The sequence below is a fragment of the Triticum urartu genome, chromosome 5 (genome assembly GCF_003073215.2).
Source record: "Triticum urartu cultivar G1812 chromosome 5, Tu2.1, whole genome shotgun sequence".
NCBI lineage: Eukaryota > Viridiplantae > Streptophyta > Magnoliopsida > Poales > Poaceae > Triticum > Triticum urartu.
Window position 1 is genome coordinate 532,286,014 of NC_053026.1, and position 24,290 is coordinate 532,310,303.

Sequence of the window (24,290 nt, forward strand, 5' to 3'; positions counted from 1 at the left end):
ATATACCTACGTACCCCCAAACAATCAGATACGGAGCCAAAACCCTAATTCCACCGCCGTAACTTTCTGTATCCACGAGATCCCATCTTGGGGTCTGTTCTGGAGCTCCGCCGGAGGGGGCATCGATCACGGAGGGCTTCTACATCAACACCATAGCCTCTCCAATGAAGTGTGAGTAGTTTACCTCAGACCTACGGGTCCATAGTTATTAGCTAGATGGCTTCTTCTCTCTTTTTGGATCTCAATACAAAGTTCTCCCCCTCTCTTGTGGAGATCTATTCGATGTAATCTTCTTTTGCGGTGTGTTTGTTTACACCGATGAATTGTGGGTTTATGATCAAGTTTATCTATGAACAATATTTGAATCTTCTCTGAATTCTTTTATGTATGATTGGTTATCTTTGCAAGTCTCTTTGAATTATCAGTTTGGTTTGGCCTACTAGATTGATCTTTCTTGCAATGGGAGAAGTGCTTAGCTTTGGGTTCAATCTTGCGGTGTCCTTTCCCAGTGACAGTAGGGGCAGCAAGGCACGTATTGTATTGTTGCCATCGAGGATAACAAGATGGGGTTTTTTTTATCATATTGCATGAATTTATCCCTCTACATCATGTCATCTTGCTTAAGGCGTTACTCTGTTCTTATGAACTTAATACTCTAGATGCATGCTGGATAGCGGTCGATGTGTGGAGTAATAGTAGTAGATGCAGGCAGGAGTCGGTCTACTTGTCTTGGACGTGATGCCTATATACATGATCATACCTAGATATTCTCATAACTATGCCCAATTCTGTCAATTGCTCAATAGTAATTTGTTCACCCACCATAAAATACTTATGCTCTTGGGAGAAGCCACTAGTGAAACCTATGGCCCCCGGGTCTATCTTCATCATATTAATCTTCCAATACTTAGTTATTTTCATTGCTTTTATTTTACTTTGCATCTTTATCATCAAAATACCAAAAATATTATCTTATCATATCTATCAGATCTCACTCTCGTAAGTGACCGTGTAGGGATTGACAACCCCTTATCGCGTTGGTTGAGAGGATTTATATGTTTTGTGTAGGTGCGAGGGACTTGCGCGTAGCCTCCTACTGGATTGATACCTTGGTTCTCAAAAACCGAGGGAAATACTTACGCTACTTTGCCGCATCACCCTTTCCTCTTCAAGGGAAAACCAACGCAGTGCTCAAGAGGTAGCAAGAAGGATTTCTGGCGCCGTTGCCGGGGAGGTTCGCGCAAGTCAAGATTTGACTCCCGACAACGAGCCATTTCTGACGCCGTTGCCGGGGAGGTCTACGCAAAAGTCAAACATACCAAGTACCCATCACAAAACCTTATCTCCTGCATTACATTATTTGCCATTTTCCTCTCGTTTTCTTCTCCCCCACTTCACCCTTGCCGTTTTATTTGCCCTCTCTCTCTATCCTCCCTCTCCTTCTCTATTTGCCTCTTTTTGCCCATTTCGTGTCTGCTTGTGTGTTGGATTGCTTTCTTATCACGATGGCTCAAGATAACACTAAATTGTGTGACTTTACCAATACCAACAACAATGATTTTATTAGCACTCTGATTGCTCCTCTTACCAATGTTGAATCTTGTGAAATTAATGCTGCCTTACTGAATCTTGTCATGAAAGATCCGTTTTCCAGCCTTCCTAGTGAAGATGCCGCTACCCATCTAAATAGCTTCATTGATTTGTGTGATATACAAAAGAAGAAAGATGTGGACAATGATATTGTTAAATTGAAGCTATTTCCTTTTTCGCTTAGAGATCGTGCTAAAGCTTGGTTTTCGTCTTTGCCTAAAACTAGTATTGACTCTTGGAATAAGTGCAAAGATGCTTTTATCTCTAAGTATTTTCCTCCCGCTAAGATCATCTCTCTTAGAAACGATATTATGAATTTTAAGCAACTTGATCATGAACATGTTGCAAAAGCTTGGGAGAGGATGAAATTAATGATATGTAATTGCCCTACTCATGGTTTGATTTTGTGGATGATTATACAATTTTTTATGCCGGATTGAATTGCTTCTAGAAATCTTTTAGATTCGGACGTGGGAGGCACTTTTATGGAAATCACTTTAGGAGAAGCTACTAAACTCCTAGATAATATTATGGTTAATTATTCTCAATGGCACACTGAAAGATCTACTAATAAGGAAGTGCATGCGATAGAAGAAATTAATGTTTTGAGTGGAAAGATGGATGGACTTATGAAATTATTTGCTAATAAAAGTGTTTCTTATGATTCTAATGATATGCCTTTGTCTACTTTGATTGAGAATAATAATGAATCTATGGATGTGAATTTTGTTGGTAGGAACAATTTTGGTAACAACGCGTATAGAGGAAATTTTAATCCTAGGCCTTATCCTAGTAATTCCTCTAATAATTATGGTAATTCCTACAACAATTATTATGGAAATTATAATAAGATTCCCTCTGATTTTGAATCTAATATTAAACAATTTATTACTTCGCAAAAGAATTTCAATGCTTTGATTGAAGAAAAATTGCTTAAGATTGATGAGTTGGCTAGGAACGTTGATAGAATTTCTCTTGATGTTGATTCTTTGAAACTTAGATCTATTCCACCTAAGCATGATATCAATGAGTCTCTCAAATCCATGAGAATTTCCATTGATGAGTGCAAAGAAAGAACTGCTGGGATGCATGCTAAGAAAGATTCCTTTATAAAAACGTGTTCTTCTAGTTACCATGATAATAAAGATGAAGATCTAAAAGTTATTGATGTTTCCCCTATTAAATCTTTGTTTTGAAATATGAATCTTGATAATGATGGGACTTAATATGATCCACCTTTACCTAGAAGGCGTTCCAAAAATTCAGAGTTTTTAGATCCTGATGCTAAATTTGATAAGAGTGGGATTGAAGAGATCAAAACTCTAGATGTTAATGAACCTACTATTTTGGATTTCAAGGAATTTAATTATAATAGCTGCTCTTTGATAGATTGTATTTCCTTGTTACAATCCGTGCTAAATTTTCCTCATGCTTATAGCCAAAATAAAGCTTTTACCAAACATATCGTTGATGCTTTGATGCAATCTTATGAAGAAAAACTGGAGTTGGAAGTTTCTATCCCTAGAAAACTTTATGATGAGTGGGAACCAACTATTAAAATTAAAATTAAAAACCATGAATGCTATGCATTGTGTGATTTGGGTGCTAGTGTTTCCACGATTCCAAAGACTTTGTGTGATTTGTTAGGTTTCCGTGATTTTCATGGTTGCTCTCTAAACTTGCACCTTGCGGATTCCACTATTAAGAAACCTATGGGAAGAATTAATGATGTTCTTATTATTGCAAATAGTAATTATGTGCCCGTAGATTTTATCGTTCTTGATATAGATTGCAATCCTTCATGTCCTATTATTCTTGGTAGACCTTTCCTTAGAACGATTGGTGCAATTATTGATATGAAGGAAGGAGATTTTAGATTCCAATTTCCGTTAAGGAAAGGCATGGAACACTTTCCTAGAAAGAAAATTAAATTACCTTATGAATCTATTATGAGAGCCACTTATGGATTGCCTACCAAAGATGGCAATACCTAGATCTATCCTTGCTTTTTATGCCTAGCTAGGGGCGTTAAACGATAGCGCTTGTTGGGAGGCAACCTAATTTTATTTTTATTCCTTACTTTTTGCTCCTGTTTAGTAATAAATAATTTATCTAGCCTCTGTTTTGGTTGTGTTTTTTGTGTCTAATTAGTATTTGTACCAAGTAGAACCGTTGGGAAGACTTGGGGAAAGTCTTGTTAATCTTGCTGTAAAAACAGAAACTTTAGCGCTCACGAGAACTGCTGCCATTTTTATTTGAAAAGTGATATTTCGTTAATTTTTTTGCAGATTGATAATAGATAAATTTATCACATCCAGCAATTTATTTCAGAATTTTTGGGGTTCCAGATCTTGCGCTAGCTACAGATTACTACAGACTGTTCTGTTTTTGATAGATTCTGTTTTTCGTGTGTTGTTCGCTTATTTTGATGAATCTATGGCTAGTAAAATAGTTTATAAACCATAGAGAAGTCGGAATACAGTAGGTTTAACACCAATATAAATAAAGAATGAGTTCATTACAGTACCTTGAAGTGGTGTTTTGTTTTCTTTCGCTAACGGAGCTCACGAGATTTTCTACTTTAAGTTTTGTGTTGTGAAGTTTTCAAGTTTTGGGTAAAGATTTGATGGATTATGGAACAAGGAGTGTCAAGAGCCTAAGATTGGGGATGCCCATGGCATCCCCAAGATAATCTAAGGACACCTAAAAGCCAAAGCTTGGGGATGCCCCGGAAGGCATCCCCTCTTTCGTCTACTTCTATCGGTAACTTTACTTGGAGCTATATTTTTATTCACCACATGATATGTGTTTTGCTTGGAGCGTATTGCATGATTTGAGTCTTTATTTGTTAGTTTACCACAATCATATTTTCTGAACACACCTTTTGAGAGAGACACACATGATTCTGAAATTATTAGAATACTCTCTGTGCTTCACTTATATATTTTGAGTTATATAGTTTTGCTCTAGTACTTCACTTATATCTTTTAGAGCACGGTGGTGGATTTGTTTTATAGAAACTATTGATATCTCATGCTTCACTTAGATTATTTTGAGAGTCTTAAATAGCATGGTAATTTGCTTAAATAATCCTTATATGCTAGGTATACAAGATTAATAATAAAATTCTCTTATGAGTGTGTTGAATGCTAAGAGAAGTTTGATGCTTGATAATTGTTTTGAGATATGGAGATGGTGATATTAGAGTCATGCTAGTTGAGTAGTTGTGAATTTGAGAAATAATTATGTTAAAGTTTGTGATTCCCGTAGCATGCATGTATGGTGAACCATTATGTGATGAAGTCGGAGCATGATTTATTTATTGATTGTCTTCCTTATGAGTGGCGGCCGGGGACGAGTGATGGTCTTTTCCTACCAATCTATCCCCCTAGGAGCATGCGCGTAATACTTTGCTTTGATAACTTGTAGATTTTTGCAATAAGTATATGAGTTCTTTATGACTAATGTTGAGTCAATGGATCATACACACTCTCACCCTTCCATCATTGCTATCCTTTCTAATACCGCCCACCTTTCGCCGGTATCATACACCCACCATATACCTTCCTCAAAACAGCCACCATACCTACCTATCATGGCATTCCAATAGCCATTCCGAGATATATTGCCATGCAACTTTCCACCGTTCCGTTTATTATGACACGCTCCATCATTGTCATATTGCTTTGCATGATCATGTAGTTGACATTGTATTTGTGGTAAAGCCACCATTCATAATTCTTTCATACATGTCACTCATGAGTCATTGCATATCCCGGTACACCGCCGGAGGCATTCATATAGAGTCATATCTTGTTCTAAGTATCGAGTTGTAATTCTTGAGTTGTAAGAAAATAAAAGTGTGATGATCATCATTATTAGAGCATTGTCCCAAGTGAGGAAAGGATGATGGAGACTATGATTCTCCCACAATCGGGATGAGACTCCGGACAAAAAAAAGAGGCCATAAAAAGAAGAAGAGAAAAGGCCCAAATAAAAAAAGATGAGAGAAAAAGAGAGAAGGGACAATGCTACTATCCTTTTACCACACTTGTGCTTCAAAGTAGCACCATGATCTTCATAGTAGAGAGTTTCCTTTGTTATCACCTTCATATACTAGTGGGAATTTTTCATTATAGAACTTGACTTGTATATTCCAATGATGGGCTTCCTCAAAATGCCCTAGGTCTTCGTGAGCAAGCAAGTTGGATGCACGCCCACTTAGTTTATTTTTGAGCTTTCATATACTTATAGCTCTAGTGCATCCGTTGCATGGCAATCCCTACTCACTCACATTGATATCTATTGATGGGCATCTCCATAGCCCGTTGATACGCCTAGTCGATGTGAGACTATCTTCTCCTTTCTGTCTCCTCCACAACCACCATTCTATTCCACCTAAGGTGTTATGTCCATGGCTCACGCTCATGTATTGCGTGAAGATTGAAAAAGTTTTGAGAATGTCAAAAGTATGAAACAATTGCTTGGCTTGTCAGCGGGGTTGTGCATGATTTAAATACTTTGTGTGGTGAAGATAGAGCATAGCCAGACTATATGATTTTGTAGGGATAACTTTCTTTGGCCATGTTATTTTGAGAAGACATAATTGCTTAGTTAGTATGCTTGAAGTATTATTATTTCTATGTCAATATTGAACTTTTGTCTTGAATCTTTCGGATCTGAATATTCATACCATAATTAAGAAGAATTACATTGAAATTATGCCAAGTAGCATTCCACATCAAAAATTCTGTTTTTATCATTTACCTACTCGAGGACGAGCAGGAATTAAGCTTGGGGATGCTTGATACGTCTCCAACGTATCTATAATTTTTTATTGCTCCATGCTATATTATCTACTGTTTTGGACATCATTGGGCTTTATTATACACATTTATATTATTTTTGGGACTAACCTACTAACCGGAGGCCCAACCCAGAATTGCTGTTTTTTGCCTATTTTAGGGTTTCGAAGAAAAGGAATATCAGAGGGAGTCCAAACAGAATGAAACCTTCGGAAACGTGATTTTTGGAACGAACAAGACCCAGGAGACTTGGACCCTACGTCAAGCAACCAACATGGAGGCCACGAGGTAGGGGGGCGCACCTACCACCCCCCAAGCGCGCCCTCCACCCTCGTGGGCCCCCTATTGCTCCACCGACATACTTCTTCCTCCTATATATACCTACGTACCCCCAAACGATTAGATACGGAGCCAAAACCCTAATTCCACCGCCGTAACTTTCTGTATCCACGAGATCCCATCTTGGGGCCTGTTCCGGAGCTCCGCCGGAGGGGGCATCAATCACGGAGGGCTTCTACATCAACACCATAGCCTCTCCAATGAAGTGTGAGTAGTTTACCTCAGACCTACGGGTCCATAGTTATTAGCTAGATGGCTTCTTCTCTCTTTTTGGATCTCAATACAAAGTTCTCCCCCTCTCTTGTGAAGATCTATTCGATGTAATCTTCTTTTGCGGTGTGTTTGTTGAGACCGGTGAATTGTGGGTTTATGATCAAATTTATCTATGAACAATATTTTAATCTTCTCTGAATTCTTTTATGTATGATTGGTTATCTTTGCAAGTCTCTTCGAATTATTAGTTTGGTTTGGCCTACTAGATTGATCTTTCTTGCAATGGGAGAAGTGCTTAGATTTGGGTTCAATCTTGTGATGTCCTTCCCCAGTGACAGTAGGGGCAGAAAGGCACATATTGTATTGTTTCCATCGAGGATAACAAGATGGTTTTTTTTATCATATTGCATGAATTTATCCCTCTACATCATGTCATCTTGTTTAAGGCGTTACTCTGTTCTTATGAACTTAATACTCTAGATGCATGCTGGATAGCGGTCAATGTGTGGAGTAATAGTAGTAGATGCAGGCAGGAGTCGGTCTACTTGTCTTGGACGTGATGCCTATATACATGATCATACCTAGATATTCTCATAACTATGCTCAATTCTGTCAATTGCTCAATAGTAATTTGCTCACCCACCGTAAAATACTTATGCTCTTGAGAGAAGCCACTAGTGAAATCTATGGCCCCCGGGTCTATCCTCATCATATTAATCTTCCAATACTTAGTTATTTTCATTGCTTTTATTTTACTTTGCATCTTTATCATCAAAATACCAAAAATATTATCTTATCATATCTATCAGATCTCACTCTCGTAAGTGACTGTGTAGGGATTGACAACCCCTTATCGCATTGGTTGCGAGGATTTATTTGTTTTGTGTAGGTGCGAGGGACTCGCGCATAGCCTCCTACTAGATTGATACCTTGGTTCTCAAAAACTGAAGGAAATACTTACGCTACTTTGCTGCATCACCCTTTCCTCTTCAAGGGAAAACCAACGCAGTGCTCAAGAGGTAGCACCACCCGCAACACCACAACGTAATGTTGTATCCGAACCTCATAATTGTACTTTACTACATATGGTGCGTTCTATGATGTCTCTTAATGATTTACCGCTATCGTTTTGGGGTTATGCTTTAGAGACGGCTGCATTCACGTTAAATAGGGCACCATCGAAATCCGTTGAGACGACGCCTTATGAACTGTGGTTTGGCAAGAAACCAAAGTTGTCGTTTCTTAAAGTTTGGGGCTGCGATGCTTATGTGAAAAAGCTTCAACCTGATAATCTCGAGCCCAAATCGGAGAAATGTGTCTTCATAGGATACCCAAAGGAAACTGTTGGGTAAACCTTCTATCATAGATCCGAAGGCAAGACATTTGTTGCTAAGAATGATTCCTTTCCAGAGAAGGAATTTCTCTCGAAAGAAGTGAGTGAAAGAAAAGTAGAACTTGATGAGGTAACTGTACCTGCTCCCTTATTGGAAAGTAGTTCATCACAAAAACCGGTTCCTGTGATGCCTACACCAATTAGTGAGGAAGCTAATGAAATTGATCATGAAACTTCCGATCAAGTTACTACCGAACCTCGTAGGTCATCCAGAGTAAGATCCTCTCCAGAGTGGTACGGTAATTAATCCTATTCTGGAGGTCATGTTACTTGACCAAGGCGAACTTACGAACTATGAAGAGGCGATGGTGAGCCCAGATTCCGCAAAATGGCTTGAGGCCATGAAATCTGAGATGGGATCCATGTATGAGAACAAAGTGTGGACTTTGGTTGACTTGCCTGATGATCGGAAAGCCATAGAAAATAAATGGATCTTCAAGAAGAAGACTGACGCTGACGGTAATGTTACTGTCTACAAAGCTCGACTTGTTGCGAAAGGTTTTTGACAAGTTCAATGGGTTGACTACGATGAGACTTTCTCACCCGTAGAGATGCTTAAGTCTGTCCGAATCATGTTAGCAATTGCCGCATTTTATGATTATGAAATTTGGCAAATGGATATCAAAACTGCATACTTGAATGGATTTCTGGAAGAAGAGTTGTATATGATGCAACCAGAAGGTTTTGTCGATCCAAAGGGAGCTAACAAAATGTGCAAGCTCCAATGATCCATTTATGGAATGGTGCAAGCCTCTCGGAGTTGGAATAAACGTTTTGATAGTGTGATCAAAGCATATGGTTTTATACAGACTTTTGGAGAAGTCTGTATTTACAAGAAAGTGAGTGGGAGCTCTGTAGCATTTCTAATATTATATGTGGATGGCATATTGTTGATTGGAAATGATATAGAATTTCTGCATAGCATAAAAGGATACTTGAATAAGAGTTTTTCAATGAAAGACCTCGGTGAAGCTGCTTACATATTGGGCATCAAGATCTATAGAGATAGATCAAGACACTTAATTGGACTTTCACAAAGCACATACCTTGACAAAGTTTTGAAAAAGTTCAAAATGGATCAAGTAAAGAAAGGGTTCTTGCCTGTGTTACAAGGTGTCAAGTTGAGTCAGACTCAATGCCCGACCAATGCAGAAGATAGAGAGAAAATGAAAAGTGTTCCCTATGCTTCAGCCATAGGCTCTATCATGTATGCAATGCTGTGTACCAGACCTGATGTGTGCCTTGCTATTAGTTTAGCAGGGAGGTACCAAAGTAATCCAGGAGTGGATCACTGGACAGCGATCAAGAACATCCTAAAGTACCTAAAGAGGACTAAGGATATGTTTCTCGTTTATGGAGGTGACAAAGAGCTCGTCGTAAATGGTTACGTCGATGCAAGCTTTGACACTGATCCGGATGATTCTAAATCGCAAACCAAATACGTGTTTATATTGAACGGTGGAGCTGGCAGTTGGTGCAGTTCTAAACAAAGCGTCATGGCGGGATCTACGTGTGAAGCGGAGTACATAGCTGCTTCGGAAGCAGTAAATGAAGGAGTCTGGATGAAGGAGTTCATATCTGATCTAGGTTTCATACCTAGTGCATCAGGTTCAATGAAAATCTTTTGTGACAATACTGGTGCAATTGCCTTGGCAAAAGAATCCAGATTTCACAAGAGAACCAAGCGCATCAAGAGATGCTTCAATTCCATCCGGGATCAAGTCCAGGTGGGAGACATAGAGATTTGCAAGATACATACAGATCTGAATGTTGCAGACCCGTTGACTAAGCCTCTTCCACGAGCAAAGCGTGATCAGCACCAAGACTCCATGGGTGTTAGAATCATTACTCTGTAATCTAGATTATTGACTCTAGTGCAAGTGGGAGACTTAAGGAAATATGCCCTAGAGGCAATAATAAAGTTATTATTTATTTCCTCATATCATGATAAATGTTTATTATTAATGCTAGAATTGTATTAACCAGAAACATAATACATGTGTGAATACATAGACAAACATAGTGTCACTAGTATGCCTCTACTTGACTAGCTCGTTGATCAAAGATGGTTGAGTTTTCTAGCCATAGACATGAGTTGTCATTTGATTAACGGGATCACATCATTAGGAGAATGATCTGATTGACTTGACCCATTTCGTTAGCTTAGCACTTGATCGTTTAGTTTACTGCTATTGCTTTCACCATTACTTATACATGTTCCTATGACTATGAGATTATGCAACTCCCGAATACCGAAAGAACACTTTGTGTGCTACCAAACGTCATAACGTAACTGAGTGATTATAAAGGTGCTCTACAGGTGTTTCCGATGGTGTTTGTTGAGTAGTTGGCATAGATCAATAATAGGATTTGTCACTCCGGTTGTCGGAGAGGTATCTCTGGGCCCTCTCGGTAATGCACATCACTATAAGCCTTGCAAGCAATGTGACTAATGAGTTAGTTACAGAATAATGCACTACGGAACGAGTAAAGAGACTTGCCAGTAACAAGATTGAGCTAGGTATTAAGATACCGACGATCGAATCTCGGGCAAGTAACATACCGATAACAAAGGGAACAACGTATGTTGTTATGCGGTTTGACCGATAAAGATCTTCATAGAATATGTAGGAACCAATATGAGCATCCAGGTTCCGCTATTGGTTATTGACCGGAAACATGTCTCGGTCATGTCTACATAGTTCTCGAACCCGTAGGGTCTGCACGCTTAAAGTTCTGTGACAATCGATATTATGAGTTTTTGTGTTTTGATGTATCGAAGGTAGTTAGGAGTCCCGGATATGATCACGGACATGACGAGGAGTCTCGAAATGGTCGAGGCGTAAAGATCGATATATTGGACGACTATGTTCGGACACCGAAAGTGTTTCGGGAGGTTTTAGACATATACCGGAGTACCGGGGGGTTACCGGAACCCCCCGGGGGATGTAATGGGCCTATTGGGCCTTAGTGGAGAAGAGGAGGGGCGGCCAGGGCAGGCCGCGCGCCCCCTCCCCTCTGGTCCAAATTGGACAAGGAGGGGGGCGGCGCCCCCCTTTCCTTCCTCATGTCTCCTTCCCTTCCTTCCCTTCTCCCACTCCTACTAGGAAAGGAGGAGTCCTACTCCTGGTGGGAGTAGGACTCGCCCCTTGGCGCGCCCTCCTCCTTGGCCGACCGCCTCCCTCCTAGCTCCTTTATATACGGGGGCAGGGGGGCACCCCAGAGACAACAACAATTGATCATTGATCTCTTAGCCGTGTGCAGTGCCCCCCTCCACCATAATCCACCTCGGTCATATCGTAGCGGTGCTTAGGCGAAGCCCTGTGTCGGTAGCATCATCATCATCGTCACCACACCGTCGTGCTGACGAAGCTCTTCCCGGAAGCATTACTGGATTGTGAGTTCGCGGGACGTCACCGAGCTGAACGTGTGCTGAACGCGGAGGTGCCGTACGTTCGGTGCTGAGGATCGGTCGACCGTGAAGACATACGACTACATCAACCGCGTTGTTATAACGCTTCCGCTTACAGTCTACGAGGGTACGTAGACGACACTACCCTTTCGTTGCTGTGCATCACCATGATCTTGCGTGTGCGTAGGAAAATTTTGAAATTACTACGTTCCCCAACACACACTGGTCGAACGCACTCTTAGTGGGCACCGCATGCGGCGCACTGCCACCGTCTTCCACCAGTCCATCTTCAGAGCAAGTATTGACGCATCGACCTTACATCCTAAAGCAGCAGTCTTCACCATTGAACCATTGAATCGATCTAAAGCGCTTGGCATCAAATCTCGTTGTCGCACAGACATGACAAGAACCCTAACCTTGCCGTTCCAGGGAATCCACGTAGGAACTTCATCAACTTTGTCCTCATAGATGAACTCAAAGAGAATTGAAGCCCGAAAGATAAATCACATAGATGAAGCGCCGAGATCCACCTTCGAGCCGTTCCTGCAAGGAAAAAAATCCTAACCTAAACCACTAGCCGCTGGGATCCCCCTCCCAGTCATCGGCCGTTGCAGCGGGAGGCAGCAGGGAGGCAGATCCGCGAGCTCACCGAATGGAGAGGACGAATTTGTTGCCCTAGCAGTGCTCGCTTGGGGTGAACATTTTATACGAGACACCACGCACATCTAGAGTTATGGAACACCATACGCATCTCGCTGTCCAGCGGTACGTCGCATGCCATTAGCGAACGGTGAGCCGACCATGCGTGTGAGGTTTGGTCATACCTAGGAGGACATGGTTAGATGATCACCGAGGCTCGTATTCAGCTACTCCAGTTCGTATCGTAATACGATCTGTTGCATGAACGGCAGGGTAGCAAATGCAGAGAACGATTGATGCTAAGGCATAACCTCCAGACCAGTCGCCCAACCTGCTGCTCACACTGTAAGATGAGTGTGCGTGGTGCCATCAAGGATTTCGGTTACATGGGGCAGCGGGCACAGACACACGTACAACATCAGCACTGAAGGCACGACAGTCACGTGCATCAAACGCCCAAAATCTTCATAATTAATTAGAAGTTGGTCGGCAAATCGTGCTCTTAGAATTATTACTTTTTTGGGTGGCGGGTAGCTGTCTCGCGGAATGAACTGTAGTGCATAAGTGTGCATCATCGTCAAAAAAGGAGTAGCAAGCATGGTGGGCTGTAGATTTACAGCCGGCTGTAGCACGGGCTTCAAGAAGCTATGTAAGAGTGTATGGTGTACTTTCTTGTAGCTCACCACTATACACGTTGGTTATAAATGACATGGCAACATATTATAGCCACCAGTTGGCTATATTATTAACCATGCTCTTAGGGTGGTCCTTGATAAAAAAATACAGTTGCATATCATTTCCAATAAAAGAAAATTGTGCCTTATGTGAAGGTGATTGGGGATGAAGACTTCAATGTATCAAACTAATAAAAACGTAATTCTATGACAACTTGTCCTATTGGCGCTTGACATTTTCGTGCACTTGAAGCAAATGAGATGAGTTTTCTTAAGCAAAATGACAACTATCTAGCAACAATGTTAAGGGGTATACAAGTAGTCTTCCGGTTGAGTAAGGCCAGGTATAGTGGTACTAGCAATACCACTTAAGATGATTGCTGAATTGGAAAAGAGAGAAGTGAGACATACCTCCGCGAAAGTCCAACCCTAGCCACCAGGGCCAGGCTCTCTTCTACAACACTGCCTTGGAACCCTTCCTCTCTCCCTTCTAGTAGGTCCTAGTTTCCTCTAGGTTTCAGGTCCTCTGCCTTGGAACACTGCATTGGAATAAGGTCTCTTTGACCTCTCCCTACCACAGTGATGTCCAATTTGGCGCCAACAAAGGGTCGATGAGGGTAGGTTCTGGCAGATATGTTGGTTCGTTTCGGATCTTGGCAGTTGGTGTGTGAATTAGGGGAAGCAGTTAGCTGGCTATTGATGGCGACTTCGACCTCTTCTTTTGGTTTAATTGGCGGCATTGCTTACTGCTCGCGCGCGCGAATATCATCATACTAATTGTCAAATTTTGGATCCGAGTCTCCCCCTCTACCCTACAGGTATAGGGTATAGGGGGGGTAGAAGCCCACATGCCCACTCTTTTATCCCCCCTCTACCCTAAATGTATAGAGTATAGGGGGGATAGAAGCCCACATGCCCACTCTTCCATCCCCCCTCTACCCTACATGTATAGGGTATAGGGGGATATAAGCCCACATGCCCACTCTTTTATCCCTCGTTCTTGTAAATGATGAATATACCTTCAGAATTAAGGTACTCTCTGGTATTTGGTTGCAGTATTCCTTGATGCTTACGATGGAGTACGATTTAAGCATGCCCGTTGGATCTGAACAAATGGAGGGCTCATATTAAACTCGGGGTACTAGGAAAGAACTCTTGTTCTAATAACTATAATCTTGGAAGCATGCAAACATTAATCACTAGAGATGATCCAATGTATAACATGTTTTTTCCCGGCATGAGATCTGGTCACAGAACGGAGTAGAATAGATGGATCGTCCAGCCGGCTCATGTTGAGCTACGAACATACTCCCTTCGTTTTAAAATAGATGACCCAACTTTATACTAACTTTAATACAAAGTTAGTACAAAGTTGGGTCATCTATTTTGAAAAGGAGGAAGTACTTACCTACGTGCTACTAGACCTAGAGCCTCTCTACAGCGTCACGCCAGATGGTCACAGGGCAGGGTGGAATAGAAAACGACTGATGGCAAGGCGTAACCTCCTCCAGATGGTCACCACAGCAGGTCAACACAACCAACAAGCCAGCCGAACTTGTGGCCTACAATGGAGAATGCACTGCTGCTGCTACTACTACTATGTGGTCACACCCCGAAAAGGACATGAGTTATAGCACCATGGGGACAGACGCACGTCCAACATCGCCATGAAGCCGTGACAGCCACGTGCATCGATCAAACCCGGCATAAAACACGCCCAAAATCCCCGTAATCAATTAGCAGTTGGCCAGTGTTGCTATAGCATGAAATCGAAACAAGAGAAAATTGGGTGGAATTAGATGCAGCGTGTAAGCGTGTGTGTGTGTAACTGTCGAAAGGCGCCAGCTAACCGCCAGTGCCACTGCTGTTGCTGATGGTGCAAATATGGTTGGGTTTCTAGGGGGTTGCCCGTGTTTTCCTACACGGATCGACGACGATGGGCATCCACACCATGTGGAGGGGCTCTGTCAGAGTTATCGCCGTTTTTATGTCGGTCGCGGTCTATATTGATTCATGCCGTGATCCATTTTTATCGACCTACTGTGGTTTATATTAGTACCCGTATCCATCGTGGCCTCGTATGTTGTACATCAAGGCAAAAGGAGATGGATTGTATTTCTTATACATTGTGTGAGTTTGTGACAGCCCGCCTCCCCTTCCCTCGAACACCGATCTTGACCTGCGATGGGATGAGTACCAGACTGGATCCCTTTGGAGCAAAGTGGAGGGGTGCGGCGACGAAGGGGTAATGCGGCAGTCGAATAGCTGGCTAGAGAGAAGTGATGGAGAGGATACATCGACTCATGAAGCACACATTTAATCTTCGTCTATTGGAATGCAAACTGCTCTCAGGGTGATCCCAACGCAACGACGTTGGGTGTGGAGGCCTAATTAACGAGGAGAAAGACAAATGCCATATCTTAATCTACATATACACAGATTTTATTCTGGAATACAAAACATATCAAAATGATTGATAGTTTGCTTTTATACAAACCACTAAGAGAATGAAAGGTGCAACACATTAGGAGTGCCAACGTATCTACCAATTATACTGTTAGTAAAAGCACCCAATGCCTAGCCAAACACCAGAGCCCTAAACTTAGCAAATATCAGGGGCTTAATTACTTCTGTCAAAAAACGTCCTAGATGATAGGTCAATTAGATACAAAAATAATACGCAAATCCCCAAGAAATTTATGCATCAATACCTATTTACTGCACAAGGGCACTCCCAACACATTTTGTCATAAACCTGCACCTTATGCAGCTGAGGTTGCTGCCAGCCCACCCGAGTTTAAGTCCCGGCTTGGACGCGTGGTGCTCGTGGAGTTTCCCCTATAAAAAGAATGCCAACGAGGGTTAACCCTTGAGTTGGTCTTATTTTTTTTTCAAATTATCAATCTATGTTAGTAGATCACAAGAGTCTACAGAACACCGGTGCCAAATAAACGTAGTAGGCACCCATACTTAGCATAAAACCAGGAGCCTGACTAGGCACCTCTCCAAGCACTCCTCTATAATCTTTTCAGGGTAAAACATATATAGGTTCATTAGATGACCATCACAGGCGTCTCATTGTCGACTGGGACGAGGAAGAACGGGATTCAGTCACAGGACATGGTAGATCGTCCAGGCTCCTATTCAGCATCGTACAGTCTGCAACGGCAATGTAGCAAATTCTGTAAATGATTGATGGCAAGGCGTAACCTCCTCCAGATGGTCACGACAGCAGGTCAACCCAACCAACCAGCCGAACTTGTGGTCTACAAGAGAAGAGAATGTACATGGTTACATGGGGGCAGCAGGACAGCCACACTTCCCAATGATGGCGCGACAGTCACGTGCATCAAACTGGCATAAAAACATGTCCGAAATCCTTGTGATTAATCAGCAGTTGGACAGTATTACTAGCGCAAATCGCGCTATCGGAATTAAAATATTTAGTTTTTTGGTTGCGGGCAGCTGTCTCGCGGGATTAACTGTAACTAGCGCGCAAGTGTCAAAAGGTGACATCTAGTAACACTGCAAATATGGTTGGTATTTTTAGGAGAGTTTGCCCATCTTTTCCAACACGGATTGACGACAACGGGTATCGATCGAAGGGCTTGACGACAACGGGTATCAACACAAAGGAGGCCTCTCTGTCGGAGTTAACCGTGTTTTACGTCCACTGTGGTCTATATTCATTACCATTTTGATCTATAGTTACTTCCATGGCCCGGTGTGCTGTACCAAGGCAAAAGGAGAAGATGTGGCTAATATTTCGCACGTACTGTGGCCACCTTCCCTCCCTGCAAATTTTGATCTCAACCACCTGCGATGAAATGAACTACGTCATTGAATCCTTTAGAACAAATTGGATGGTGTGGCGATCAAGGAGCAGATCCATCCATTTAAATGCAAACTGCTCTTAGGGCGGCAGGTCCCCATGCAATGGCATTGCCGGTGGAGGCCTAGTTAAAAATGAAAGAGATAGATATCATATATACGACTCTTATTGTGGAACCTAAGATAAGTTATACTTTTCTCCCACAAACGTTTTAAAACGTTACTCCCTCCGTCTCATAATATAAGATGTTATTACATCCAATATATGTAAAGCACCCAATGCCTAACCAAACACCAGGACCATAAAATTACCAAATATGAAGGGCATAATTACTTCTCTGACAAAACATACTAGATGACATAAGGACCTATTTTACTGCACAAGAGGCAAGTTTAAGATAAAATGTGTTGCGACTTGCGAGTGCCCTTAGATATCAATATATGTTAGTACCATATAAGAGTCTACAGAACACTCCCCGCCATATAAACAAATAGTAAGCACAGGAGTATACCATAGGCACCTCTCCCATCACCCGTCTATATTTATATCCATATCCATCATGGCCAGGTATGCGGTAGAAGGGCTTCATATGTATTGTGCATTTGGGACCCACCTCATCCAATGCTGATCTCCACTTGTGATGAACTACCTAGCTGGATCCCTTTGGAACAAAGTTGAGGGTGCGGCGGGGAAGGAGCTGCTGAGCCGGTCGAAATAGCTGGCTAAGGATGGACTGAATCCATTAACTCATTAGGCACTCATTTAATCTCCATCCATTGAAACGCAAACTTCTTTCTGAAGGTACTCGGGGCGGTCCCAATGCAATGATGTCAGTTGTATAAAACAACTGGCCAACCAAGCTACACATTCTGGTGCTGGGGCATAGTTAACGAGGAAAGAGAGATGTGTTCTAGCTAGACTGGTCTAGAATGAGTATTATTGCGAAAAGTGGTTCAATTCATACTTCTATCTGACAAAACATATCAAATGATAGGTCATTTAGATACAACACTAAGATACAAACCACTAAGAAAATTATATCTAAATAGTAATACATATCTAATGCCACAGATACAAGTTTAAGATGCAATGCGTGGGAGTGCCCCCTTTGATAAATAAATAAAAAATATCGACTAGAGTTGCCGTTAGCAAAGCACCCATGCTATAAGCTTATGATCAAGCACCCATACTCGGCCAAAACCAGGAGTTAATTACTTTAGGCCCCTCTGGTGGAGCGGCCAAGCTAAATATGCCATAAAGCCTAGGACTAAGACAGCCAACTGCCTAGAGGAGGCATTCATTCTGTCACTCATTTCAATAGTGACATAAACTTGTCCCTAGTCTGGTTACAGCTCAAGCCCAACCAAGTATGCGAATACAGGTGGGTACTCGATAGACTATAAGAGTAGCAACCATGCACCCACATGATCTAAGCCACCCCCAACGCAACGCAAGCACAGACACGTCCTGGCCTGGCCGGCTTGACTCCACTACTTCTCTAGCTTCCAAGAGAAACCGGCCACTATCTTCCACATTTTCAGGTTTGTCGATCCTTGTTAGCACGGTAGCGTGTAGAGCTCGCCATGGACGCTGGCGCGGTGGCTGGATGCCTCCGGGACAAGACCGTCCTCGTCACCGGCTCAACTGGCTACCTCGGAAAATGTACGCAAATACCATACATATACATCGCGAGCCCTTACCTTATGCATATATGTACTATATGTAATGTATTATGTATCTATGCATGCAGTGATGGTGGAGAAGATACTGAGAGTACAGCCGGACGTGAAGAAGGTCTACCTGCTGGTGCGCGCTCCCGATGCCGCCTCCGCCGAGCAGCGTATCCTGACCCAGGTGAAGTGGATATGCGTCATTGCTTTCGACCACACCAGCTATATGCAGTGCTATGGACATGGTCTAACCTTTAGTTGTATAGTACGTTGGGCGCCATCTTTACAAACTCATGGCACTGGAAACTCATTTGGTTCGTCTTGGTACCGCGCGTGCAGGTGCTAGGGAAGGACCTGTTCAATACCCTGCGGGAAAAGCACGGGCTTGCTGGCTTCCAGAAGCTGATCAAAGAGAAGATAGTTCCTCTGGCGGGAGACGTCGGGACTCGCAACTTCGGGCTCGACAGCTCCACATCTGACGACCTGTGTCAGGAGATCGATGTTATCGTCCATGGGGCTGCAACGACTAGCTTTTATGAAAGGTACAACAATTGCTAATTAATTGTGGCAAATACACGTAAAACTGTAAAAAGCATTCCAGATATGTTTTTACAAGAACTAATTAATGACTGACAATTGCAGATTTTTCATCATGGGAACTTGTATACCTTTATTGGCTTTATACTTGTTCTAATAATTTGAGTTGGGGAGCATGTAATAGTCCAGTATCAGCGAAAAAATTGAGCAAATCCTGCTACCTAAGTAACATGTAACTGAATTTTCTTCCCCTAGAAATCAGTAGCATTTTGCACCATCCAATTTGAATCTCCTCATATCTAATAGTCTTACTGACCAAACTACAAGTCATGCGTTTCAAACTAATTTACTTATTACAGCTTGTGAACCTTTTAACCTGTATGTTAGAGGGGGCAGTTGTGCACAGATAAACAGAACCTAGACACACAAAAGGAGTTGTTGAACTAGTAAAAGGCATAATATAAAATAAAGTTGAATCAACGAAAGATGTAAATCTTGCTGAATCACCACAGAATTTTAGAATGGAGGTGGAAGTACAGAAATCGTGGAGATAATATCAACATCAGAGATACCTGGCTCAGATCTGATTTTTGGGGGAGCACAGCGTTGAACTTGTCTCTGGAAGAACCTGGTGAACACTGTTGCAAATCTTCAACTAAACTCACCGGATATCCATATTCACATGATAAGTCGATGCGTGTTGCCTACATACTACCTCCGTCTTGGTTTGTTGGTCCCCATTATATTTCGTGTCAAATTTTGATCATAGATTTAACTAACAAATTGTTCGTGCATGTCACCAAAAATTATATCATTGAAAACTATGTTTAAATACGAATCCAACGATATAATTTTTGTTGACATGCATTAACATTCTGTTAGTTAAATCTTTAGTCAAAGTTTGACACAAATTACAAAGGGGACCAATAAACCAGGATGGAGGTAGTACATGCTTTCCCTGTAAAAGCCATAGCAGGTTGTGGTGCTGGGAGGACACAACACGCAAAAGCCAAAACAGTTTACCGTTCCAGCTTTTAGTATGAACTATTTTGCATGTTTGTTGAATTTCATTGCACGTACAGGTACGATGTTGCTTTGGCATCGAATGCATTAGGAGCCCAATATGGATGCGAATTTGCCAAGAAGTGTCCTAATCTGAAATTGTTGCTTCATGTTTCCACTGGTACGTGTTTTATTTATGTATACCCAGTTGTGCACACAAGCAAAAATGGAGGAGAATTGTACAATACGATGAGTATATATATGATCGGCCAACTCCAACATAACCATGTCTTCTTTTATCTATTAGCTTTTGTAGCTGGTACTCAAGAAGGACTTTTACTGGAGAAAGCACTCAAGATGGGTGAAGCATTACGGCCCGGTTGCCACTTGGACATTGAAGCTGAGTTGCAGCTGGTTGAGAAGGTCAAGGCTGAACTCGCAGAGGCGAAGAGTGGTGGTTCAGACCAATCATCGGAGAAGATAGCCATGAAAGAACTTGGCTTCAAGAGGTCTGACCAATCTAAATGTGGTATTTACTTTATTTCAAGAATATGTATGATGTTTAGTACATCCGCATGTTATTCAACATGCAACTTTTTGAGAGCTATGTTGTTAAAACTAAAAATTGCTATATTTGGAAACAATTTCAATGAAAAATCTTACCGACCATTTTCACATGACCAATGTAAATAACCTTTTATGTGTTAGTAGTCATCTAACAACACACTTTTTAAAGGGAAATTTCTTATATTTCTGACAGGAGAGTAAATTTAGGGAGAGCAGATAATAAATATAAATCAAATCACTGTTATAGTTATGTCATTATTACTAAGGTAGTTGTCATATCAAATGCTGCCACCTTTAGACCTCTGGTTTGGACCATTTTCGATCATGACCAGTACCAACTTAAAAAGAGGTGGTTGATTTATTGTGCCACATTCGCAAGAACATTGTTCACTTCCATATGTACGTGATGTATCAAAAATCAGCTTGACACTACCTAAATTGTTCATAAATTGTTGAAGGGCTTGTCATTTTGGATGGCCAAATGTATATACATTTACCAAGGCTATGGGGGAGATGTTACTTGAGCAGCAGAGGGGAGACCTTCCTGTCGTTATTATTCGACCCACCATGGTAACCAGCACTTATCAAGATCCATTTCCTGGGTGGATAGAAGGGGCGAGGTAAGCTCAACATGTAAATCTACTGGCAATTTACAGTTCAATTTTGCTCAACTAATTACTGTTGCAGAAGTATCATACTACATATATATCCAAGCTGGACATCACCAATAGAATATAAGTTCTTTTACCATTTTATCTCCAGGACAATTGATGCTCTGATTGTCGCCTACAATGAGCAGGCATTCCCATGTTTCGTAGGTGATCGCAATGACACAATGGATGCAGTGAGTAATACATGATCATATTAGCTATTACGGATGTAGACAGATTAATGGAGCAACCTGACTAATTGAATTGTATGCTTAAACTTGAGAGATACTAATAGTCCATATATATAGGTTCCTGCAGATATGGTGGTAAATGCAACACTGGTAGCCATGGCTGTTCACTGGAATGAGAAAGGGCAAGTCATTTACCATGTGAGCTCGGCAATCCGAAATCCATTGACCGGTCAAGTTCTTGAGGACGTGTGCTGGGATTATTTCTCCATCCATCCCCGTGTACTAGAAAATGGGAAACCTCTAGAAAACAGAAGGCCATACGTGTTCAAGAGATTCGCTTACTTCCGCGCATATCTGATCCTGATGTATAAGCTACCACTTGAGGTACAAAATCATAGTTCTATAATTTGTACGTACATCCCAATATGGTGTTCATATGATGAAGACTCACATTGTGGTCATATTTTAACTTCAAATGAACAGATTTTGCATGCAGTGAGCGTATTACTCTGTGGGTTGTTTTCCCAATATTACAACAAGCACAACCGAAGATACACTTTCCTAATGCTCTTGGTCAAGCTGTATGCACCATATGCCTTCTTCAAAGGATGGTGAGACCATTTTCTGCCCGTGTTACATTAGTTACTGTAAACTTTTTAACTTGCCATTTTGGATACCAAAACAGTCTTCAATGACCTTGTTTGACCCCAACTTTGTCCGTATATATGTTGATCCAACTTTTCTTTGATGTTCTTGTTCCTAAAGCTTTGATGACACAAACTTAACAAGATTGAGGAAGGAAGTAAAGATGGACGGCAAAGATGGTAGCCTCTTCAACTTCGACCCCAAATCTATGGACTGGCACTCGTATCTCTTGAACGTCCACGTCCCAGCTGTGCTAATGTACGGCCGCAAAAATAAGGGAAGCGTATAGAAAAGAGTGGAATAATAATCTTCCTATTCTTGAGATGAAGGATAAGCATTGTTCTCCAAGAAAAATGTATATCATACTGCTAAACATTACATTTGTATGAAGTGAAGGCATACAACCATGTGATCTATCTGTATGTATTTATATTATTGAATTGAATAAAAAATACTCATAGGTCCCGGTGCTTTTTGGATGTGATAACATGTGTCAACCAAACCAATGCTGCGGAACGTGTCATGTACAACGTAGATAAGGAAGAAATAGAGGCATCATTTATTCCCACATGGAGGGAGAACAGATGGTCCTACTTGGCACCCTATATGTCACCGGGAGTAAGGATATTATAAAGCATGCCATTCAATATTTGGGGTCGTGAATAATATTGTGCATTGTACATATTCATTCTTTCTAAGAATAGTCATTTTGGTTGAAGGGTACTAAGAGCAACTCTAGCAGACTCCGCAAAAAGCCCCGATCCGTAAAATAACCATCAAAATGCGGGTCGGCGCGGAAAATCCGCCCGAACAGAAGCCGCAAACGCGGCCGGTCCGCAAAAATATTTAAGGGGCGCGGCAAAAACTTGACCTTAACCCGCAGATACGCGGGTTTGCCCCCCCCCCCCCCCGACCCGTCGGTGCCCTGCATATAGCGGGAGCGGTTGGTGGGGAGGACATTTCAGCCCACGCTTTCCTCACCAACCACTTCCCCTCTCCCCCTCGCCCCGCCGCGCCCAAGATTCCGGCGAAAGTAGCCAGCGGGAGCATGCCGAAAGGCCGCCACACGCACGAGGTTGCCCTCCCCCCCCCCTCCCGCGTCGGCGGGCCGGAAAGTTGCGAATCTGCGACCCTTCATCCCAGGCGGCCGGATTTGGCTTTTCCGGCCGCCGGTGGCTGCGCCAAGCGACGGAGTGGTCGGGGAGCATGTCACGTAGCCCCGTCAAGGTCGCATCGCCGCATGCAGGTACGGGTTCGTCCTCCCACCGCCGCCAAGGGTTTGCGGACATGGATTCGGCCTGCCGTCCACCGGGCTTGACGCTCGCGCAGCGGCTCTGGGGCTCGCCGATGCCGCTCATACAGTGCAACGATTGCACGCGGACAGTGCTGCGGTTAACTTCGAGCACGCCGAAGCACCCCGGATGGGTGTTCTTCAAATGCGAAAATGACGGGGTACGTGTTGTTCTCATTCGGCTCATTTTGATAGCTCATTCTTTGGTTCAATTACGGTATCTTATTTCAAACATCATCATGTGTATAGGAAGATGGATGCTCATTTTAATTTTAGGAAGGCAAATACATTGATTTATTGATAGAAAAAAACTTAATAGACGTTCGTGCACTCCTTAGTATAATCGAAGGCAATGATGCGGCTGCATGTGCAACTAGAGGGGAAGCAACGTCTACTTCTTTTGAACCAAAGATGAAGAAAGAAGAATGCAAAATCAAGAATCCACAGATCAACAATGAATGCATGGAGAAGATATTAATCCAACTAGTGGGAGCAGTTATGGAAATTAGAAATCTTCTAAAATGCATACTTGTGGTTTGTGTTTTCTTTGATCATGCTATTCTAGCAAACATTTGGTGATGTCTTATGTATCCAATGTTGTTGAAAAAGCAAAGAAATGCATTATGTTGGATCAAATTGAGATGCAAATTTAGATTTTCCGGGCCGGGAGGAGCGGCGCCAGACCAGACCCCACAAAGCCGATCCGTAAAAGAGCATATTTCGTGAATATTCTTTTTTACGGGTCTACTATACGGGGTCTGCATCTGCGGCCGTCTGCGCCGGCCCGCAAAGCCCTTTTTTCCGTAAACTGCAAACGCGTTTTGTGGGCCGGCGGGATGC

At 42.2% G+C, this 24,290-nt stretch overlaps 1 protein-coding gene across 1 annotated transcript; it reads left to right on the plus strand.

Moving 5' to 3' along the window:
* Positions 1–18,305: 18,305 nt before the first annotated feature.
* Positions 18,306–22,643, plus strand: LOC125510423 (fatty acyl-CoA reductase 1-like). Its single transcript, XM_048675593.1, has 10 exons — positions 18,306–18,559; positions 18,648–18,751; positions 18,907–19,109; positions 20,187–20,287; positions 20,414–20,615; positions 21,132–21,293; positions 21,436–21,517; positions 21,632–21,898; positions 21,998–22,125; positions 22,280–22,643. The coding sequence occupies exons 1-10, from the start codon at positions 18,481–18,483 to the stop codon at positions 22,446–22,448; spliced, it is 1,497 nt and encodes a 498-aa protein (XP_048531550.1). The 5' UTR covers positions 18,306–18,480; the 3' UTR covers positions 22,449–22,643.
* The last annotated feature ends 1,647 nt before the right edge of the window (positions 22,644–24,290 follow it).

What these genes read in the sequence shown, in the direction of transcription:
- LOC125510423 (XM_048675593.1), top strand. Translation starts at nt 18,481, where the DNA reads ATGGACGCTGGCGCGGTGGCTGGATGCCTCCGGGACAAGACCGTCCTC. An exon ending in AGCAGCGTATCCTGACCCAG is followed by an intron (nt 18,752 to 18,906) that starts GTGAAGTGGATA and finishes CCGCGCGTGCAG; the next exon opens with GTGCTAGGGAAGGACCTGTT. An exon ending in GGGTGGATAGAAGGGGCGAG is followed by an intron (nt 21,294 to 21,435) that starts GTAAGCTCAACA and finishes TTTTATCTCCAG; the next exon opens with GACAATTGATGCTCTGATTG.